Genomic DNA, 23,663 nt, shown 5'->3' with positions numbered 1-23,663 from the left:
GCCAGACAATTGGAATGCTAAACAGATGCCCCATTGAAATCCGCTAATGTGACACACTTACAGCAACTAAATTTAAGGGTTAATATTCATAAGGAATAACACTGGTATTCAGATCACATAATCAAATCAAAATCATTCAAAGTCTAGCCAATGCAGCACCCGGTCTCAAAGGGAAAAGTGGCATGAAGAAAGAAAGCCAGCGTGCATACTAATCTAGATACTTGGATTTAACAGCTTTAGCTTACTCATCTCTCTGGAATTTACTGAATATTGTTACTCTCCATATTAATTACTGCTGGATAAAAAGATCATAGAAAATTATCCAAAGGCGCTGCTGCCATAAGCTAAATGGCATTCATTAGACTCTACTCAAATTCAGCAATTTGCTAACAAAGTGATACATAAAAAATGGCTTCACCTGATATTATCTTCTGGCTCCGGCTCACTGTCACTATCATCCGCTTTTCTCTTTGTTCCTGCAGGAGTCTGGCTGTTTCCAGAATTCTAAAGGACGAGGACAGGCAGAAATTAAACATATGCAAAGGGCACGGTGTCCACATAAACAAGCCTTTGGTGGAAATTTACATGCTACGAAATAACAGGAACTCATCCCTGCTCATTCTTCTATTAACAGTTCTGAAATAGTCTGCAGATGCAAGGCATGATCTGCCAATTATTTCCTTAAAGGCCATTTTTATATTTTTAAAGTTTTTTTTTTTTTTTTAAGACTTAATTACAAATCATCAACTTTTCAAGTGTTCTGCACTTATATTGGTTGTGTGTCTACAACTCTTATGAAGCCCTGTGTATTGCCAGGGTTAACAGACTAAAAACCTACACTTCCCTTCATACCGGCATACATCTGTCCAGTGAGCAAGAAGTAGGGTGCAGATAGAGGGCCGTATTGACTACATGATCAGACTACAAAACGTTTGTAGTCTGTTGCCACGGCCACAAAATTGTCTCTATACCAGCTGTCAACACAATAGAATATTTTTAGTTAAAACAGATCTAGCACCAACCTTGCCTTTAATAATATTTTAGTACAATCAGAGGGTTAGTGCTAGATTATGTGCAAAGCTTTTCAGTTTCATTTTAAATATTTAGATGCAATAACAGGGAACATTTTAAAAAAATATATAATAATGAATAAAAAAAATAATAGTGTAACTACATAAAAGACTTAATCCAGGTAAATTAAAAAAACTGAAGGTCAGCAGGGGGTGACATGATAATTATCATCACAGGAACTGCCCACTTGATCACTAGCTGCAGTGGAACATCATTCTGTATGCTAAATAAAAGCAGCAAGTCGCAGCTCCAAGCTAGTGTTGGTTTTTAGACATATTGTACATAAAACCAGTGAGCAAGTGCATTGGCAAAGAACTACTTTAAGGCTGGGTTCACACTACGTATATTTCAGTCAGTATTGTGGTCCTCATATTGCAACCAAAACCAGGAGTGGATTAAAAACACAGAAAGGCTCTGTTCACACAATGTTGAAATTGAGTGGATGGCTGCCATTTAAGGGCAAATATTTGCTGTTATTTTAAAACAACGGCTGTTATATTGAAATAATGGCCGTTATTTACTGTTATATGGCGGCCATCCACTCAATTTCACCATTGTGTGAACAGAGCCTTTCTGTGTTTTTTATCCACTCCTGGTTTTGATTGCAATATGAGGACCACAATACTGACTGAAATATACGTAGTGTGAACCCAGCCTATGACTGGTGTAAGACACCCTAATCTTGAAAAATGAAAATTTGCACCCTACCCCTTATAACTTAAAATACTTTAATTTGGAAAAACTGAAGCATTAAAGTAAACCGACAGTAAAAAGGTCATACTTACAGAACCTTGCATTCTCATTTCATAGGCAGCTTGTCTTGGGTTGACAATGGGGTTGGGGGCTGAATGTCTCTGACCAAGCGCATGAGGAGCAAACTGTCCAGTGAGGGTAAATGATTGATTCTGTTCTCTCTAAAAAAAAAAAAAACATAAAATAAATAAAACATAAAATAAAATAATCTTTATAAACGTGAAACTACACTGTTGCATTACACGACTCGGGTAAAAAAAGGCCATGACTGCTTATGTGTGCATATTAGTGCTACATTTTTGCTTGCTCAAGTGCTTATTCGGAAATATGCCATTAATGTAAATAAAGGAAAATCACTTGAAAAAAAAAAAAAACTTGTTTATAGTATGAAACTGACCCAAAAACATAATATCCTATAGGTACATGATATATCCATTATCATCCGACCTCAGATTACACAAGAGAAATTAAAGATGGAACAAAGCTTGCACAGTTATTATACAAGGGGTGGAGAACCTAAGGCCCTTCAGCTGATGCAAAACTACAATTCCTATCATACCTAAAAAGCTTTGACTGTCCAGGCATGATGGGAATTTTAGACAAAAGGTTCCCCATCTCTGTCATACACACACATCTATATAATATAATATAATATAATATATATATATATATATATATATATATATATATATATATATATATATATATATATATAATTTCTTAAGAGCCACCAACAATGTATTGTACCATGTGTGAAGAAGCAGCTTTGAGAAAAATAGTTAGCGGGGCAAGCAGATATAGGCTCAAATTTTTTATAGATTTCTTTAATCAAGGTTTTGATTCATTTGAGTCCCTTGCAGTATTTTAGATAAGTGTACTGTGGGATATGGTTGATTTACATGCAATTCTGTTTTGTCTTATTTTTACGAGTGCCATAACATTTTCTGCATGCTTCCCGTCTCCGTGCAGTTTAGCAGCTTACAGGGATCAAGCTGCAGATGAAGACACAGATCACATCTCTTCTCAGTAACAAGGACAACCCCTATTAATGTCACGTTGCCATGACAATGCGAATGAAGAAGCAAAACGACTAATGCCTTGTTTTGCACTATAAACAGAGGGGTGGAGCATGAAGTGGGTGGCAAGGGGTCCAATCTAAGCCCCTTGTGCCGGACAAGGCCACTTACATACAGTAATTCCGTGATGTAAGCAAGTTACACTACTCCGCTCACCTTCATTCGCTTTTTCTTCTCCTTGTTCCTCCTCTTAAAGTTCTCCTAGAATGAATGAGAAAAAAAAGTAAATTAAGAGAATGACATTTAACAAAAAATAAATAAATACAAAACACAAGGAATAAGTAGAAACATACATCATCCTCTTTTCGTTTCTTAAAAATATTATCTTCGACTTCCCCAACAGCCAGCATGATCATCTGCACCCTTTCTAAGTTCACAAACCCACTCTCAGTAAGGTAGCCCTGTAAAGCAAGGGTACAGAAATTAAAGTCAGGAAGGTAGACAAGGAGGTCACATGTCCAGATGGCACTCTCCGCTAATTTCAGGTTTTAGAGTGCTTTAACATACGGCAAATAATATACAGTGGTGCCTTGAATTACGAGCATAATTCGTTCCGAGACCGTGCTTGTAATCCAAATCCACTCTTAAACCAAAGCAAATTTTCCCCTAAGAAATCATAGAAATGCAGACAATTGGTTCCACACCCCAAAAATAATGATTTATTATTCAGAACAACATGTAAAACAGATGAAACAAACATTCAGAAACAGCAGAATATGAGATATTATACAGTAATGGAGAGGATGGGAAACACAAGGACTGACAGACTGCAGGGAGCATGAAGGAATGAGCAGGACAGATGTGGGCACATACATGCAGCAATCTCTGTCTGGGACAGAGGGGAAACAGCTATGGAGATATTATCTCCACAGTCCTGTCCCCTGATGCAAGCTCCAGCCTGAAGTTGATCTGCTATGATTTGGAAGGTGAGGGAGACTTCCTGCGTCAGAGTACAGTGCTGTAGACCCCGCTATGCAGACCATGCCCCTCCCCCACTCCCACCCAGTACAGGGAGCTCTTAAACCAAGTCACAATTATGAAAAACTGTGAGCTCTTAAACCAAAACAATCTTAAACCAAGTTACTTTAAAAGGTACCACTGTAATAAATTAAAAAATAAATAGAAATAATTTAAGACTGGTTGCCACTGCCTGCTCTTCTCCCCTCCAGATTTGAATGATGCATCACTCCCTATCCCCAAACAGGGAGAGATTTATTAATCAAGACTGGTAGGATGGGAAGAAGCCACTAGGCACAGTCTCTTTAAAAAAAGGGAACCTGTCCTTACTTTTAAGTCTCAAATCAGACTGCCAAAGCTACAAGACGCTGCAAAAAATCATCATCATGTGTGAAACAGTGCTGCTATCACTTCATTCACAATAACCACTTCAACAGGTGACAGATGTCCTTGCTCCCCGCTCCGCAGCTGGCAAGATGCAGCGGGACAAACCAAGTGACCTCGGCATCGCTGTATCTCTGATATTACACATGTATCCAGGGATAATCCAAGCCCTGGAGACATGTGGGGTGTGAGAGGGAGGCAAAACAAGTGAACATACTTACAAGGTCCCGACCACCAGTCCTGTCACCGCCTGTCCGCCGCTCTCATAGCGGAGAACGGTGATCGGGATTGTTGGCAACCGCTGTTAACGTTACAGTTAAAGAAAGGGGTCAAACTTCGCAAAATTTCTTTCTTATTTCCCATCACCTAAAAAAAGTTTAGACAATGGAGTGCCCCTTTAAGAACATAATGAACACTCACCCCAGTCTTATGGACAACATCTTTGTAAATCTTAACAAGCCGGTCAATTGCACCTTCCCTGAGATAAAAGATTATACCAGTTAACTACAAGTGTAAAAAAGGGGTCATGCAGAGTTTTATACTTTGAAAAAACAAACAAACAAACAAAAAAAAAAAGTACCTGATTTCCAGTGATGGCAGATGTGGCAAGAAGTCATTGCCAACAAAAAAGCACATAAAGACCCAGTCATCGACACTTCTCTCAAAGTCAAATGGGAAAGGCAAGTTTGACATGGTCAGCTCTTTTTCCAGGTACTAAAAAATAGGTTACCACATTAGCATATAAGTTTGGCGCAACAAACAGTATCAATTACAACATAAGCTGCAAATAATGTTAAAAGTTAGAGAAAACTAACAGCTTTAAGGATACATACCTCACGTAATACACTGAGACGAATGTAGATAAACTCCTGCTCACATCCTGGGGGGGTATCGGCAAATTCATCATGCTAAAAAAAAAAAAAAAGGGTAGTGTATAGTGAATAGTGTATGGAAATATGCACTAGTTGTTTCCAGCATATTTAATTCCTCACCTCTCCTTTCTTCTCACGGGGTAACCCTTGACATTCTTTTAACTCATGCCCAAACTGACCACACAGCGCACATGGTCTAGGTTTATTAGGCTTAAACTCCTCTCTGATGATGGTAAAGTTGGGTTCATGAGTAGCGAGCCCAAGCATGATCAGGTCAGCTAAGAATAAAACAAACCATATGATTTTTTTTTTTCTCCAAATAGGTTATTGTTAATGTAAAGGCAAAGATAGCTAACAGAAGACGGCTTTTAGTGTGCTTATTGGCAAGTGCAAATACAAAGCCTTCTACAAGAAATTCTTGGTGAAAAATGAAGGCTTTATAATGCAAAATAGCGTCTTTGCAAGAGCTTGTATTAAAAGGGGTAGTGCAGTATAAAACCTTTTTTCACTAAATAACACACATTACACAGTTATACAACATTGTAATGTGTGTTTATGTGAATGGCCCCCTTCCCCATGTTTCCACCCCCCTACCGTTGACCCGGAAGTGTGATACAGTATACTCATGGAATTAATGTCGACCCTAGCCGCCATCTTGGGACGATCAAGTCACTCTTCAGGAGGGTTGGCCCTCCCTCATGCCGCCCCCCCCCTCTAGCGCGTCATCAGCTGCTCAGCCACGATTGGCGTCTGGGGATTCTGTTATGCTCAACCAATCGCGGCTGAGCAGCTGATGAAGAGCTGGAGGGGGGCCGCATGAATGACGTGATGGTCCCAAGATGGCGGCTGGGGTCAACAGTGATTCCATGGGTATACTGTATCACACTTTCAGGTCAACGGTCGGGGGGTGGAAACATGGGGAAGGGGGCGACACAAACAACACACATTACAAATTTGTATAACTTTGTAATGTGTGTTATTTAGGGGGGGGGGGGGGGGAGAAAAAAAAAAGTTTTAGACCGCACTACCCCTTTAAGATTTTGGCTGTGCACAAACAAATGCAATTGGGACTGGAAACATACAGACCCCCGAGTGTGCCCCATTTACAGCTTGTATATTCTCTCACGATTGCTATTGACAGCTGCATGTAAAGGGTAAAAGTGCCCGCAACAGACTCTCCTTTATTCCTGGCAGTAACAGGGGGCTTCTGGCTTTTGTTATAACTCTGCTTCCGCTGTTTGTTTGTGGGGGCGCAGTAATAGTGTCCCTGCAATCAACTTTGAATTCAGCTTGGAACAAAAAACCCCAAAAAATGTTGATTCTTGCGAATTTTTTTTCTTTTTTTTTTGCACAATTTTTGCTTAACACAGATTGGTAAAAAAAAAAATGCCAGGGTAACAGTGGAGTACTGCTGCACATTTTTTTGTGTGCAAAAATTAAAAAGTTACGCATGATAAATAAGGTAAAAAAAAGCTAAACTAGAGAAATCTACCTACTGTAATTTGTCTTGATAAATGCTACACAAAAAATACACTGTGCAAAAACTCAGGGACATCTTAGAAGATATTAGTGGTTTAAACCAAACCATATAACACCCAATACCATCTTCACTTTAAATTAGAAGTTTAAGAAAATATGTTACAATTTACCCTCATATTAGACTCCTCGCCAAAGCATCCTAAGGTAAACATTAATCTATTTACTGTTAATCAGCTAAAACGGCCACCATTTATTCTAGACCAGAATTGTTTTGCACAGAGATTTAGAACAAGCTTCATCAACGTATCTAAGAAGCTGACCTATAAACTGCATGGAATGCATAAATTAATAAAAACAAGCATAAACTGCACAAAGGAATTACTCTAATCTCCGCATTATACAGAAAGGCACAATCTACTGCTTACCGTCAGCTCCACATAAGCAATGATGAGTGTTGGGGTCATGATGGGGCTGGGCTGTTCAGATAAGAAAAACAAAAAGTTATATTTACTGTATATAGTTAGTTAATCTTGGAACATAGCAAAGTGATTTAACAATTTAGTACAGCATACCTCTTTGCCGTCTGATGTAATCCATAATTTTATGTTCACCTTCTCCGGGTGCACTTGCATCTGATAAGATGACCTACAAAAAGGACACTGCTATGAGTTTTTCTTCTTTAGTTTTCTTAGTTAAGTCAAGAACAGATTCTAAAGAAAATGTGCCTATTGGCTACAAACAATGCACTGTGTGAACACTGCCTACATAAACCTATACATAAAACCACTGCAAAATACGTTTTCACAGTAGGTGATATTCAAATCTATTTGTGTCTGTCATAAAAGTTGGTTGTTTACTAAACTAAAAAAAAAAATAAAAAAAAAAATATAAGTGTTTAAAGGGGTTGTCCACTGCAATGCCATAAAATAACAAAACTATTACTACTACTGTTACCAGTCCACTGCTTACGCTTTTCAGGTACCCTTTTAGTCTGCTCACTCAGCATCAGAGATTATATGATTATATGTGAAGATACATAATTCCAAACAGAACACACACAACTTACTGTAATATTTTTCCAGCCTGGGTCATTATTTAACCGATCAGCAATATAGTAACGAAGACACTTTGCCAAGTTGTCCATAAACTCTGTACCCTATATACGAGAACATACCTGTGTTATAAACATGAATAAAGAACAGAAGGTAGCAAAAAGTCTTGTGGTACTTACAGGAGTAATACAGTTGCTATCAAACCTCTCCTTCACCTCTTCAGATGGAAGGTAGCCACCTGGGGGCGAAGCAGAATAGGCAAAAGCATTATTAGTCATGTAATTTACAATCCATTAATAAAAATAAAACAAGAACAAAAAGGAGAGCCCACCCTGCCGGCAGTTTTAAAAATAAAAATCATCGAAACATAGAAGATTGTCAGCAAAAAAAAAAAAAAAAAAAAAAACTGGGTAACTGCAGCTCAAATATAGGAAATTTAGCATTTACTAAACACACATCATAAAATCTGACAGATGCTCTAATCTAGCACAGATGTTTTGATGGGAGGGAAGGTGATCCTTAATAGACTGAAACTGTGTAGTAGATAAAAGTAAAGTATCCAAGAGCACCGGAGATCCCAGTTATCTGCACAGTAGATGATGCACGGAAACAACCCACAAAGTTAGCTAATATGACAGAAGTCCTACAGCATCATGCACCAAGACTTCTTGAACTGTGTAGTAGATGTCACATAGATGTCAGCTATCTGCATACCTTTGGAGATCACCTCTTCACGGACACGGTTTTTCTCCTCTGTCAATTCCACGCCTTCTTTGGAGGCCCTAAAACGTCTTGAGCGCTGCTGGTTCATCTTGGCTCGAGGGGCCTAAACCCAAATGCAAATAAAACCCGAAAGACTTACTTAGTAAACATAAGACCTTGCATATCCAGGCTGCTCTAGTATAAGGTCATAGAGCAGCGTTTCCCAACCGGGGTGCCGCGGCACAATGGGGTGCCGGGAGATCCCGGTGGGAAATGTGCACTGTCTCTTTAAGCATCCTGAGAAGCTGCGGCCGCGCAGCTTCTCGGGATGCACAGATCGCTTTGATGTTCCACCCGCACAGTGAGCAGATGGAACATTAAAGTGAGCAGAATGTAGGAGCAGGACCTGTCAGCGTCCTGCTCCTACATTCAATCCCATAGCCCGCCGACACTTCATACCTGCGGCCTATGGGACTCCGGGACGTGACCTCTCCAGCAGGAGGTCCTGTCCCTGCGGCAGAGGAGAACTGCACACAGCCTGGATTAGGTGAGTAGGATGTGTTTTTTTTTTTTTTAGGGGCATCTCTGAGGGCATTATTAGTTCATGGAGGACTGGACAGGATAAAGAGGAAAAGGGAAAGTGACGCCTCAGATCAAAGAAGACGTCACCTGTGAGTCACTGTATGACTTCATATTTTGTAGATTTAGTAGAGGTGCCCCGAGGTAATTTTTTTTTCCAAGGGGTGCCCCGAGGTGGAAAAGGTTGGGAAGCACTGGTGTAGAGCATGAAATTTCCAATTGTTGGAGAAAGAGGAGACTAAAGAAATAAAGGATTTATTCAGCCCTATAATCTCTAACTAAATCCCCCTAATGTATTACACTTTGGAAAATGTCAGGGTAAGTGCACACTGCGGAATGGCGATGGATAACAAATCGCACAGTCTGCAGCTCGCACCCGCTGGTGGACTGTGGCGGACGTGCGCGTCTCCGCCCGTGACAGACTCCATATTTTGCACTTCAGAAACTTACCACGCCATCTATGGCCATGTACAGCAACCTCCTGGGCCTCACAATATTAAACAGCCTATCAATGTATTCAAAAATGGCCACCATCATCTCATCTTCGTTCTTAGGTGCTGGCCTACAGCAGACAACAGAAATAATTATATTCTTGTCATTTTTTACAGGGGAGAAAAAAACCCTCTAGAAGACAATGACACTTACTTATCCTCAGGGTGGGTACATGGATGGATGATGCCATTCATATCCAGGTACAAGTTATCAAACTCCACCTCATTAGGGTTTGGCTTGCTGGTATCAACTGGGATCTTGATGCCATTGCATTCCTTTGGCTTAGGAGAGAAAAAAAAAAAAAAGATTTTTTTACACAAGTAACATAAACCTACGTTCACACACAGTAAAATAAAAACTAAATACGACCATAATAAATTGAAAATAAAAATTTGTGGATGAAAAAATTGCCTTCCTTTGCAAAAGCAGGTGGTAAAAAATAAGTGTGTTCAAAGAAACAGAAGATTTTTGGAAGAAAGAGACCACTAGTAGGGCTGGGCGATATTGGCCTAAATAAATATCGCGGTTTATCGTAGATGAAGCCGCGGTAATGATAATTGAACGATAATTATGACACGCCCTGTTTGCAAGCCACGCCCATTTGGCCGTGTCAAACTGGTGATTTTGTTTCAATTTTTTAAAGAAAAGGAACTCACTGAGCAGCAACACAAGGCTGGGTCATTTACTCTATAGTCATTATTATTTGTGATTATTAGGGGGTCTCAGAAGAGATCTGGACGTGTATAACCAGGTATACAGCCATACCTGTATATACACATCCTGTATTGTGTACATAGCTTTATACCTGTATATACACGTCCCGTAAAGTGTACCTAGCTTTATACCTGTATGTACACGTCCCGTAGTATGTACATGGCTGTATACCTGTATATACACGTCCTGTAGTGTGTACATAGATGAGGGGTGTAGTAGTAGTACAGATATAGACGAGTGTTGTAGTAGTACAGGTACAGATGAGAGGTGAAGTAGTACAGGTATAGTTGAGGGGCAGACTGGCGGGCGCTCACACTGATCAGCTGTTTGAAGGGCCTGCAGCCTTTTTAAACAGCTGATCAGCAAGTGAGCCGACATGCTTGACCCCCACCATACTGATACTTGTGGCCTATCCTGAGGATATATTATTTTTTAAAGATTGGATAACAACTTTAGGCCACAATCTCACATGCATGCAAATGCATTCTAATCCCAGAAACATTGTGCAACTGCTGGAGAATGCCAGTGGCTAGGTTTCAAGCACATGTGTTTGCATGCATGTGGGAATGTGGCCTTAAAAGGGGTTGGCTATCTTATAGCTGTTTTTAAATAAAATAGCATTGTTAAAAATATTGGATTTACTGCCTCTGTGCTGTATAATAAAACTTTACCCCTGCTGTCCCTCATAGCGGCCAGCTAGACAGCTTTCCTCTGCCTCTCCACAGCAGTGCAATGCATCCAGAAAACAGGCACAGTTATGCAGCAGTTGGGTATGCTGGGGCAGTAGTTATGCACCGTTTCAGCTTTTGGGTATGCTGGGGGCAGTAGTTATGCACCATTTCAGCTGTTGGGCGTATGATGGGAGTAGTAGCTAGACAGAGGAGAGAGAAGACTTACAGCAGGGGCAAAGGATACTGGACGCTGCAGGAATTGCTGAGGAGGAGGCGGCACACGGCCTGGCAGAGGTCACAGGTCACCACACAGAACGCCGCAGCCGACTGATTTCTGTCCTGTTGACCTGTCCGTTACACAGATCAGCAGGCTGCAATGTCAGGGGCTGCAGCGTCCTCCTCGCACACCCTGCTTACCTGTCAGTGTGATGAAGTGATTCCCACCGCATTATCACTGATCTCCGCACCAGCAGACTCTCGAGTCCCGGCCTGCTTCCCCCCACCTCACAGCTGCGCTGATCCTCACAGGCACATCTCCTCCTCCGCTCTCTGCATTGTGCATCCCTAGTCACCACTGCCCCAATCACAGGAACTTAGCTGTCCCTGCGGCCTCCTCCTCCAGAGACCGGAGAGCTCGTTCCGCTATAGGAAGGAGCAGGTCAGTTCCGGCTTCAGCAGCTAGAGACCGCCCATCCTGTACCTCACCTCGCCCCACCACCGCCCTGCATTTCGCCCCACCACTCGTCCTCAGTGATTTTTTGTGAAAATCGAATTTACGATTTTCACTAAAAATCTAATAGATTCTCAAATTCTGCCCTACTTCACACCCCTCTATCCCCAGCCTCAGGCACCCCCGCAGCGGCACTCAGGGACCTCTCCCTGTAACTGTGCGCAGCCCCCTCCCCAGCATCAGCACGGCACCTGTTGGTGTATATAGAAGATGCTGTGAGACCGGGAAGCTCAGTGTGAGAGCGGCCGGAAGGGGAGTATGATCTGTCAGTGTCCTGGGGCGGGCGGGTGAAAATACCGCAGATACCGTCCTGGCAAAGTTGAGGTCGGTTAACCGACGCCAGGGACGGTATCTGTATTTTCACGGTATACCGCCCAGCCCTAACCACTAGGTCCATCTAGTCTGCCCTTTTAGTATTCCCTTTCTTATTATCTTAGGATAGATATATGTTTGGCCCAGGCAGGTTTACATTCACCTACTGTAACATTTACATATTATACCTGCTGAAGTTTGTTCCAAGCATCTACTAACTGTTCAGTAAAGTTATATTTTCTCATATTGCTTCTGATCTTTCCCCCAAATAAACTCATTCTCCTCTTGTTCTAGAGTTCAGTTTTTAATAAAAAAAAATAATAATACACAATTCCCTCTTTAAAGGGGTTATCCAGTGCTACAAAAACATGGCCACTTTCTTTCAGAGACAACACGAACATGACTCTTGTCTCCAGTTCAGGTGCGGTTTGCAATTAAGCTGGTCATGTCCCCCCTTTCCTCCAGACTATAAACATTTACATCCTTGAGGCTGGTTTCACGTGCATTTTTTTTTATTTTATTTTTTATAAAGAACTACCACTGCGGTTTTGAGCCAAACATAGAAGTGGATACAGCACGGAGTAGAATTAGTTGTTCCGTTATATTTCCCATTTCTTTTGAATCCACTCTTAGTTTTGGCTTCAGAACTGCAGTAGCAGTTTTTTTATTATTTTTTTTATTTTAAATGTCATGTGCGAAAGCAGCCCCAGTCTTTTCTGATATGTTCTATGTTTCACACTGTCCACCATTTTTGTAGCCCCTCTTTGGACCCGTTCTAAATTATCCATATCTTTTTGCAGATGATGTCTCCAGAACTGGACACAGTATTCCAGATGTGGCCTCACCAGAGCTCTATACAGCGGGATCACAATCTCCCTCTTCCTGCTGGTTATACCTCTAACTACAGAGCTCAGCATACGATTTGCTTTCCCTACTGCCTGGTTGCACTGGCCTTTTAAAGGGGTTCTCTGAAATTGCTACCTCTAAATCCTTCTCTTCTGCAGTCTAACACAGAACTTCCAATATGATATTCAGATAGAGGATTCCTCCTCCCCAAGTGCATTATTTTACATTTAGAAACATTGAACTGCAGTTTCCATTGTTCTGACAACTTATCTAGCAAAGCTAAATCATTTTCCATATTACTGACACCTCCGGGAATATTAACCCTATTGCACACTTTAGCGTCATCAGCAAACAGACAAACCTTTCATATGTTAAAAGTTGAAAAGAATAGGACCTAGAACAGACCCTTGTGGTACACTTGTAATTAGTCTCTACTCAGAATTAGGGATGTCACAATACCAAAATTTGGATACAGATTCTGGCTTTTTATTTCGATACCCGATACCAATTTGATACTAATACTAAATAAAGTTTGGAAGAAAAAAAAAAAAAACCCTTAAAAACACAAGTATAATGCCCCCCTCCCCCCAAGACTGCAGATATGATGGCCCCACATTTTTATTTGTGACTTTTTGATAATTTTTTTGTTACATTTTATAGTTCAATTACGCATTCAACGCATTTTACTTTAACCCTTTGAGGACCAGGCCCAAAATGACCCAGTGGACCGCGCAAACTTAGTGTTTTCGTTTTTCCCTCCCCCCTTTCTAAGAGCTCTAGCACTCTCAGTTTTCTATATAAAAGCCATGTAAGGGCTTGTTTTTTACAAGAATAGTTGTACTGTGTAATGGAGTCAATCATTTTACCATAACATGTATGACGGAATTCCAAATATATTATTTATGAAGATATAAATAGGTGAAATCGTAAATAAGAATGCAATATGGTAACGTTTGGGGGGTTCCTGTGTCTACGTAACGCACTATATGGTAACAGCGACATGATACTATTATTCTATAGGTCAGTCCGAACACAACCATATGCAGGTTACACAGATTCTCTAATGTTATATATGTATTTTTTTATGAAATCCTTTTTTTTGGCAATTAAATATTAATAAAATGGTCCTATTGTGACGCTTATAACGGTTTTATTTTTTCACCTACGGGGCTGTATGGGGTGTCATTTTTTTCCGCCATGATCTCTAGTTTTTATTAATACCATATTTGTGAAGATCGGACGTTTTGATCACTTTTTATTGATTTTTTAAAAAATATATATAATGTAACATAAAATCGGTAATCTGTGCACTTTTTCCCCCTCTTCGTGTACGCCGTTTACCGGTCGCAATGACGCTTGTTATATTTTAATAGATCGGACAATTACGCACGCTACGGTATATTATATGTTTATCTATTCATTTTTATATGTTTTATTTATATAATGGGAAAGGGGGGTGATTTAGACTTTTATTGGGGGAGGGGCTTTGGGGTAGTGTGTTGGGTGTTTTGAACTTTTTTTTTTTTTTAGACTTTTGAAGTCCCTTTGGGGGACTTCTACATACATTACTTTGATTTCTACACTGATGAATGCTATGCCATAGGCATAGCATTGATCAGTGTTATCGGCGATCTGCTCATTGAGCCTGCCTGTGCAGGCTCAGTGTAGCAGATCGCCGATCGGACCGCACGGAGGCAGGTGAGAGACCTCCGGCAGTCCGTTTCAATGATCGGGACCCCCGCAGTCACACTGCGGGGGTCCCGATCGGTAAGTGACAGGGGACTCCCCCTGTCACTTACACTTAAACGCCGCGGTCGCGCCACGATCGCGGCGTTTAAGGGGTTAATGACACGCGGCAGCGCGATCGCTGCAGCGTGTCATTACCGGTGAGGTCCCGGCTGCTGATTGCAGCCTGCCCCCACCTGCTATGAAGCGCGCTCCGCTCCGGAGCGCGCTTCATAGCGGGAAAAACACCCAGGACGTAAGGTTACGTCATGGGTCGTCTGGGGACAGACTTCCATGACGTAACCCTACGTCCAGGGTCGTCTAGGGGTTAAAGTGTCACTGTCGTTTATTTTTTATTTATTTTTTTTTGCAGAAATCAATATTCCAGGTGATTTTAAGAAAGTTTGTAATTGGGTTTATTAGGCCAATTATATGCATTTAGGGTGTGTTCACACCTACAGGATCTGCAGCAGATTTGATGCTGTGTTCAGTTATTTAAATGAAATCTGCTGCAGAAAATCAGCTGCAGATCCTGTAGGTGTGAACGCACCATTAAAAAGACTTTTCCCAGGTCCCCCCTCCTCTCCTTTCTGTCATCCACTGTTCATTATCAGGAAATCTCGACTGTTTTCCCATCAGTCGGATCCTGTCTGTGCTATGGAGAGGGTTGCGGGGAGGAGGGAGATTAGTCGGAAGCAGAGAGCAGAGAACATAGGATTACAGAGCAGGGAGCTGCTGAAAGCCGGTATTCAGAGGGCAGTGCTGATGTCAGAGGAAATAGCCTGGTGATGTAGCTGTAAATTAACTCTTTGTTGTCCTGTTTTGGTGCCTCATCTCCCTCCACCCCTACCCTCTTCATAGAGAACAATGCAGAGTTTCAAACTGCTTTTTTATGATAATGTATTTTTTAGCTAATAAACCCAATTACAAAGTTTTATAAAATTACCTGTACTATTGATTTCTGCAAAAAAACAAAACAAAAAAACTAACAGTGACACTGCAAAAAGCAAAATGGGATTATTTGAACTTTTCTTATGAATTTTTATTTTTAAAGCCACTTTTTTTTCACTTTTTAATTATCCTCTTCCTCACAGACCTCCTTGTGCACAACAACTCCTAGCAGACCTCCTTGAACATAAGGTGGTATCAAACCGTTTTTTCGCCGAAAATAGCAATAGTAGTATTGATATTTTGTGCATCGCTACTCAGAAAACCCACTGAACTATCCAGGGATTAAAGGAGAAGTCGCGCCAAAAGTATTATATATATGGCTATTACATATATGGCTATTTCCCTTAATTTACTGGATCAGGGAGACTTCAATTTCTCATAAATACCGTGACGTCACAAACACAGGGTGTAATTCCAATGGAGTGTCCAGCAGGAGGCGCACTATATATATAGAAGTCAATGAGTACCATTGACTTCTATATACAGTGCGCCCCTGCTGAAAACTATTGATTCAATGGATGACTGTATGTAAAAATGTTATGTACAGTGCGTTTTTGATTGAATACATTTATGGAATACTTTGAAAGTTATTCAATAAGTACATTTGGAGGGCACAGAGCAGGGAGGGAGAGAGGTGCCTATGCATCTACCTCCCCCTCCCTCCCAGCTCGGTGCTGGACACATACACAGTACTACTCCTCCCATCATCTGCTCATAATATGAGCAGATGCTGGGGGAGTAGTACATGTGCTATCCCCATTACCAGAACCCCCTGCCGCGCCGCCCTTTACACAAGGGCTTCAGCATGCCCCCTCCGCCTCCCAGCTTCAAACGTCAAACTATCCCGCCGTCGATTCGCGCCCGGCCACACTGAATCACTCGCCGCCCGGCCGCCGCTCTGCTTAAATGCATGCCGGTCGGGGACACCGGAAAGCATCAGCCCTCCCTCCCCCCCCGCAGGAAGCACAGCGCTCCCGATGCTTCCCAGTGTCCCCGGCCAGCATGCATGTAAGCAGAGAGCGGCGGCCGGGCGGCGAGATAGTTTGAAGCTGGGAGGAGGGGGAGAGCGGAGAAGGGGGCATGCTGAAGCCCTTGGGTAAAGAGCAGCGCAGCAGGGGTGCTGGTGATTGGGATAGCACATGTACTACTCCCCCCTGCATCTGCTCATACTATGAGCAGATGATGGGAGGAGTAGTACAGTGTATGTGTCCAGCACAGAGCAGGGAGGGAAGGGGGAGGTAGTTAGATGCACAGGCACACCTCTCCCTCCCTGCTCGGTGCCCTCCAAATGTACTGATTGAATACATTTATGGATTACTTTGGGGAGCAAGGGCACTTGCTCCCCAAAGTATTCCATAAATGTATTCAATCAAAAACACACTGTACAAAATATTTTTACATACACAGTCATCCATTGAATCAATAGAGTGTCCAGCAGGGGCGCACTATATATAGAAGTCAATGGTACTCATTGACTTCTATATATAGTTCGCCCCCTGCTGGACACTCCATAGGAATTACACCCTGGTTCGTGACGTCACCATATTTCAGAGAATTTGAAGATTCGCTGATCTACTAAATTAAGGGAAATAGCCCTATATTTCTCATTATTAAAACATTAGAAATTTGTCTAACTTTCCATAAGTAATAACATATTAAAAAATACTTTTGGCCGGAGTTGTCCTTTAAGTCCAATTTTCACCAACTTCTCTATTAGCTCTCTATATGGAACTGTACAAAAGGCTTTGCTGAAGTCCACATAGGCGATATCCACAGCACCACCTTCATCCAGCACTTTTGTGATAATCAAAGAACTGCCGTCCTATTTCCCATTGACTTCAAAGTGCTTTATTATATTGAAAATATGGCCATAATCTCAAAACCATGGCCATTTTTTTACCGTGTGTGAAGATAGCCTTCATGTGATGGGAAGGAGGAGACATCAACTTTGCGTTAGTCTTGGTTATGACCAAGGGGGCACTACTTACCAGGTGGGCCAATTCACAGAGAAGCCCTCCTATACTATAAGGAGGCTTTATATCACATCTACTGATTTAGATTTTGAAAGTTATAACAATAGTGACACTTTAAAGGCTCTATTTGTGCACCATGATCTGTTGTTTCATTGTTACCACTTTTGACTATACAGTGTGAGCCAGCCAAAGCATGTTTAGTAAGTACTTGCCCTAAGGTAACCACCGCTCCTAGCATCTTTTAAAAGCCTAGTCAGATTGACCTAGATTGACACAACCATTGTGCTTCTCTCAGTCCAATTAAACCCCTTCTCAATGTCTTGACTGCAGAAGATTTCAATAGTACCCATACGACCAATGGTGAGCACAGGTGGACACATAAACAGGGTAGTAACCTTATAAGCGCACGGAAACGGTTTCCTCTTGACGCTTTAAATAACATGCGGCAAGAGGCCATATTATAGAACTTATATTTATTGTGGTAATGCGTTTTGGCCCTTTAGTCAGGAAGAGCCTTTTTTTCCCCCAAGCACTAACATACACTAAAACCACACTTTAAATACATTTAGTATCCTCCCAGTTTCTGGAAAATTTCCAGTTCAACCGGGTTGCTTCTATGCAATATACACCTTCATCTAGCCAATATACAGTATAAAAGTTTTCCAAGAAACCCATATAGAAAATATTAAAATAATGATAATTAATTGCCTTGAGGGATTCCCACATTGCAGCTCGCACACTATACTATTCTTCAGCCAGAGACTGGATAGGAGAAGTGATGCAAGGTACCAGCCCCCAACCTAAGAGCTTCATTACAATTGGCAGTCAGCTTGACATGCTGCTGGCTGTGAACTCTGTGCTGCTCCAGGAGCCTTGAAAAGCTGGATCCAGTCCTGGGAAACTTCTCCCAGATTCCCAGGACTGGGATGCAGCTTTTTCAGGCACCCGGAACGGCACAGAGTTCAAAGCCATCGGCATGTCAAGCTGACTGCCAATCGTAACAATGTGCTTCACTAATACTGTATACTCATATCTCTAGTAGCCCACATTCGCAATTTAATAAATAACAAATAAGGATATGCAATCAAGATTTTGCTTAATTTTAAAAGTCTCTTCCGTCACATTAGACTTAAAGGGGTACTCAAGCAGGGGGGCACTTTTTTTGCTGGGCCAGGGAGGAGGTGGCTGAGGGAAAAGACGTCCACTCACCTCCCCGGTTCCAGCGGCGGGTCGCTCAACGCGGCGCTCCGGTGCCCGACGCGGGCCCGAGACGTGAAGTCTCAGGTCCGCTCAGCCAGTCAGTCAGTGATGGAGGCAGGATCCGTTTTAAGTCCGGTCAGATCCCGCCTCTGTCACTGACTGGCTGAGCGGACCTGAGATGTATAGTCTCAGGCCCGCGTCAGACACCAGGAAGCGTCCGGGAACCGGAGCGCCGTGATGGGGGACCCGCCGCTGGAACCGGGGAGGTGAATGGACGTCTTTTCCCTCAGCCACCTCCTCCCCCGGGTCAAGCAAAGAAAGTGCCCCCCCCCTGCTGGAGTACCCCTTTAAAACAACTTTGTGTGCGATATTCTCACAACATTGGCACATTTTCCCAGTATTTTTTCTTAAATTATTTGCTTTTCTTTTAGCGTAGTTTTTTTTTTAAGCACTCTAATGTTCAGCCAATTTTACCATATTAGAAAAAAAAAAAAAAAAACTGTACTAAACTTGAAGATTCTAAGGATGTGTACATTACACAGATGTAATACACAAGTTTTTGTTTTTTTTAAACACAGGGCTTTGAGTCATTTAACACGAGAAAATGAAAAAAAAAACAAAACTTAAAAGTCTTCCCGACCGAACAAACCACAGAAGCGGCTGTAAACACATGCGCCTGTTTAAGCAAACTGATCGAGGATTTATAAAACTTGCCTACAGTCAAGCATTACGATGAGAGAGTCATGGTTTGGGGCTACATTAATGCTGCTAGGTGGAGGGAGACAGTTCATTGAGGGAACCGTGAATGCCAACATGTACTGTGACATAATGAAGCAGAGCAAGATCCCCCTTCCACTTTGAAGACAAGGATGCAGGGCAGTATCTCAACATAATGACCCCAACACACACCCCAAGACCACCATCTTGCTTAAGAAACTGGTGCTGGACTGGCCAAGCAGGTCTCCAGACCTAAACCCTATTGAGGAACTAATGCGACTCCTCAAATGGAAGGTGGAGGAGCACAAAGTCTCTAACACTGATGTCATCATGAAGTCGAAGAGGATTCCAGCAGCAACCTGTGAAGCTCTAGTGACCTCCATGCCCAAGAGAGTAGACTTGGGGGCGTTGAGACTCTTCAGCAATCACACCTTCCTGGAAGTGTTAGTGCTCACGGTAGGCCCCTGTGACTCTGCTCCTATATGCCAATGTTTCTGTAAAAGAGGTTTAACGCCAGCTGTGACTGGTTAACAGCTGAGGACTGCCCCACCCCTACATAGATGGGGTTTACAAAGTATGTTTTCAGCCCATATAAGTAATGCTCTGGGCCATATAGCAATGTATTTATAGCTGCAGGGGTCAATTTCTAGTGAGTGGTTCCCTTTAACCTCTTAAGGTCGGAGCCCAAAATGGCCTTAATCATCCAGATTTTCAATTTAGCGTTTTCGTTTTTTCCTCCTTATCTTCTAAGAGCTATAACTCTTATTTTTCCGGCTACAGGGCCATGTAAGTGCTTGTTTTTCTATAGGAACATGTGTACTTTGTATGTGTTTATGGGGTAAAATTGGGGACAAAAATACAACTCTGTAAATTGTGTGAGTTGGGGTAGGGGGGGCCCTGTTTACATAATGCACTTTACAGTAAAACTGACATTTTATCTTTATTCTATAGGTCAGTCTGAATACAGCGATATGCAGGATATATAGCTTTTCTAATGTTTTACTGTTTTTATTAACAGTAAAACTTTTTTTGCAGACAGGTGTGCTTAGAATGGCCCTTTTTTTGACTCTTATAGCGTTTATTTTTTTACCTACATGTATGTTTGGGGTGTCAATTTTTGCGCCATGATCTCTAGTTTTTATTAATACAGGTGGAGATGAGACATTATTGATCCAATTTTTATTCATTTTATTTCAAATAAAATGTAATAAAAATGATCAATCCTGGCGTTTTTTAAACGCTTTTTTAACGCTCACCGTGCAGGAACAATATTGATTTATTTTATCAGATCAGATGATTACGCACACTACGGTATATATATATTTATTTCTATGTGTTTTATTTATAAAATAGGAAAGAGGGATGATTTAAAGTAACTCTACCCACAATCTGACCCCCCCCCCCAAACCACTTGTACAGTCAGATAGCTGCTTTTAATCCAAGATCTCTCCTGGGGTCCGTTCGGCAGTTATTGTCATAAAAACAACTTTTAATCCAGCAGCGCTGTGTCTAACGGCCGGAGCTTACATTTGTATATGCATTAGGCTGGCCCAACCTCTCTGTCCTTCCTCCCCACCCTCCTCATCATTAAGATTCGCACAAAATCTTGGTGCCGATTCCGTAGTGTGAACAGGGTTTAATGACTGTGTGCGTGTCAAGTTATTTTGTGGACAGACCAAACTTACCACTGCTATACAAGTTGTGCACTACTTTACATTGTATCAGTGTCACATCTTCAGTGTTGTCCCATAAAAATAAATAAATATTTACACAAACGTGGGGGGAGGGGCGGCTGACTGATATACTGTATCTGCACGCTGAATTTTACAGCAATCTGACATTTCTATGTGCATTATTTCTTTTGTCACTGCATCTCTCCTGTCCTGAGAGTTTACTATAAAGTAACATTGTACACAGGCTGCAGCCATGCTACATTTAGATACTGTACTTACAGAACCTGGCAATAAAAATAGACACACAAAGCAATACATGTCTATCTGCACAATGGGGACCAATAAAGGAGTTGTGTCACAGTATATACAGTATACACCAGGTTTGTGGAAGATGAAATCAAACATGAAGGTTTTCGGGCGCTTCTATTAATATACACTTTTTCCTTTCTCCCCTAATAGATTTGTGCCCCCCTCCAGCCTGGCCTGAGCCCCCCGGGCTGGGGATGTCAGGGCCTTTTTTCTCTATACTTGTACAGTCTATATGATTCTCCTCTACAGACTGACTGCCTTGTATCTGCTCTCCAGAAAAACACCCTGTGGATGAGCTTCAGAAACCTGAGGCCTACCCACGGAGCTCTACCACAAGCTTTCACTTTATACACTGCAGTCTTGGGGTCGGACTGTCCATGTCGCGCCCATCTAACAGTCCATGTCCCAGAAAATACCCCACACTAGAAAAATTCAGCGTTCATGTGTCCTAATGGAGAAAGGAAGGATGAGCCGCTGCCAGACTCCTGTTTTCGTAGAGCGTCTCCCAGACGGCAGCGGACATCCATTATGGCTGACTCTTCTCTCCGACGGCCTCCATATGCATTATATACTTAGCTGACAAGATCGAGAGGGTGAACACTATATTCTGGTGTATATGGAGTGAACAGGACTGTTGTGGGAGGAGCAATGGAGTTTAAAGGGGTTTCTGCCCATATCTTTTACTGTTTATAAGTGCAGATGCTGGACTTAACGTAACAACGGCCATAGTCACCAGCCACCACACCGCTCCTACAGTGCTCAGTCTATGCGGACTGACACAAAGAAGGGCCCACTCTGCCAATCACTGGTAAAGTAGGTCACCAGTGTGACTGGGAAGGGTCACTGGTCGGGTCAGGATGCAAGGACGTAGCTACAGGGCAGGGGTGGCAAGCTTTCAGCCCACCTGCTGGTACAAAACTACAATTCCCATCATTCCTGGATAACCAGAGATATAGCTGTGGATGCCAAGGCATGATGGGAATTGTAGTTTTGCAGCAGTTAGAGGCCCATAAGCCTACGGGGGGTGCCCAGAAGCCTACGGAGGCCATAGAGTCTCTTCCCTACAGGAGGCGGCCAGGACCGGACATAACAGCCGGACAACCCCAGAGACTCCTGAGGAGACAAGCAGCCGCCAGACACCACTGATTCCCCCTCATACACAAGCAGACAGTCTTGTATGTCTACGGGCGCATGCTCAGGAAGGGTCACCGTATATAGACAGACAAAGCAGTGCGGATAGCCGGCAGCCTGAGCGTTACAGCAGCATGCCGCAGCACCGTGTGCACACAGCGCGTTATACAGCACCATTACCTTCTCCTCCACGCAGTGCACAATGATGGACGGGTACTTGCGGCTCAGCCATCTGAAGAACGCCGGGACTCCCATGGTGGGCAGCAGGAAGATGGAAGAATAGGCCGCGGCGCACACGCGTTACGCACTCACGCAGGAAGTAGTGACGCGGAGAAAGGGCGGGGCTTCCAGTCACCATAGATAAAAAGGGCGGTGCGCGGCGGAGTGCAGTCTGGCCCCGCCCCTGTGCAGAGTGCGTGCTGATAAGTGGTGATACGGTCTCTATGAGGGGACAGATCTGACCGGGCAACTCCGGTATAAACACGGGGCAGACACCGGGGATGCTGGCCGTAGTCGGGTCACTGCTTGTGTTTACCTAGTGAGTATACCTAGTGCTGCATGGTCTTTACATCTATCAGAAATCCATCAGCACAGGTTTTTGTCGGTTCAGGCTAAAAGCTCGTCTGAATGTATTTGCGTTTTTAGGGTGCCTTCACACGTACTGTATCGCTGCGTTTTTGCTGCAGTTTTTACATGCATGTTTTGATTTTCACAATTCTCATGTGAAAATCAAAACTGGCATGTAAAAATCGCACCAAAAACGCAGCGATACGGTACGTGTGAAGCTACCCTTAGGGTATATTCACACGGGTGGGCTCGCAGCGAGATTCTCACTGCGAGCCCGGCAGGTCCTGGCAGTTCCCATACATTACATACTTGCTGCGGTCTAAACGACCGCAGCGAGTATGTAATTATATCGCCCTTAACCCCTTCTACTCCCGCCGGCTCCCCCGCTGTAAGCAGCATACATTACCTGTCCTTGCTGCACGGGTCCGGCGTCCTGCTCTCCCGCCCGGCCAATCAGTGGCTGCGGCTGGGCAACACACTAATTGGCCGGACGGGAGAGCAGGACGCCGGACCCGTGCAGCAAGGACCGGTAAAGTATGCTTACAGCGGGGGAGCCGGCGGGAGCAGAAGGGGTTAAGGGCGGTATAATTACATACTCGCTGCGGTCGTTTAGACCGCAGCAAGTATGTAGTGTATGGGAACTGCCAGGACCTGACGGGCTCGCAGCGAGAATCTCGCTGCGAGCCCGCCCGTGTGAATATACCCTTAGGGTGCCTTCACACGTACC

The 23,663-nt window shown here is 42.9% G+C and overlaps 1 protein-coding gene across 1 annotated transcript in view; it reads right to left on the bottom strand.

Annotated features, from left to right (window-relative positions):
* Nucleotides 1-22,684, bottom strand: part of XRN2 (5'-3' exoribonuclease 2) — a 53,239-nt gene extending 30,555 nt beyond the window's left edge. The window contains exons 1-16 of the mRNA XM_069954863.1: nucleotides 22,550-22,684; nucleotides 9,571-9,698; nucleotides 9,376-9,487; nucleotides 8,359-8,470; nucleotides 7,824-7,882; nucleotides 7,659-7,748; nucleotides 7,165-7,237; nucleotides 7,018-7,068; nucleotides 5,234-5,391; nucleotides 5,075-5,149; nucleotides 4,822-4,955; nucleotides 4,662-4,719; nucleotides 3,194-3,301; nucleotides 3,057-3,101; nucleotides 1,857-1,985; nucleotides 419-504 (exon numbers count right to left, since the gene is read on the bottom strand). Coding sequence (XP_069810964.1) covers nucleotides 419-504; nucleotides 1,857-1,985; nucleotides 3,057-3,101; nucleotides 3,194-3,301; nucleotides 4,662-4,719; nucleotides 4,822-4,955; nucleotides 5,075-5,149; nucleotides 5,234-5,391; nucleotides 7,018-7,068; nucleotides 7,165-7,237; nucleotides 7,659-7,748; nucleotides 7,824-7,882; nucleotides 8,359-8,470; nucleotides 9,376-9,487; nucleotides 9,571-9,698; nucleotides 22,550-22,624 — 1,493 coding nt within the window. The 5' untranslated portion in view covers nucleotides 22,625-22,684. The remainder of the gene's footprint in view (nucleotides 1-418; nucleotides 505-1,856; nucleotides 1,986-3,056; nucleotides 3,102-3,193; nucleotides 3,302-4,661; nucleotides 4,720-4,821; nucleotides 4,956-5,074; nucleotides 5,150-5,233; nucleotides 5,392-7,017; nucleotides 7,069-7,164; nucleotides 7,238-7,658; nucleotides 7,749-7,823; nucleotides 7,883-8,358; nucleotides 8,471-9,375; nucleotides 9,488-9,570; nucleotides 9,699-22,549) is intronic.
* Nucleotides 22,685-23,663: the final 979 nt, after the last annotated feature.

Source organism: Dendropsophus ebraccatus, chromosome 15 (genome assembly GCF_027789765.1).
Source record: "Dendropsophus ebraccatus isolate aDenEbr1 chromosome 15, aDenEbr1.pat, whole genome shotgun sequence".
Taxonomy (NCBI): domain Eukaryota; kingdom Metazoa; phylum Chordata; class Amphibia; order Anura; family Hylidae; genus Dendropsophus; species Dendropsophus ebraccatus.
This window is presented reverse-complemented; position numbering and strand designations above follow the sequence as displayed.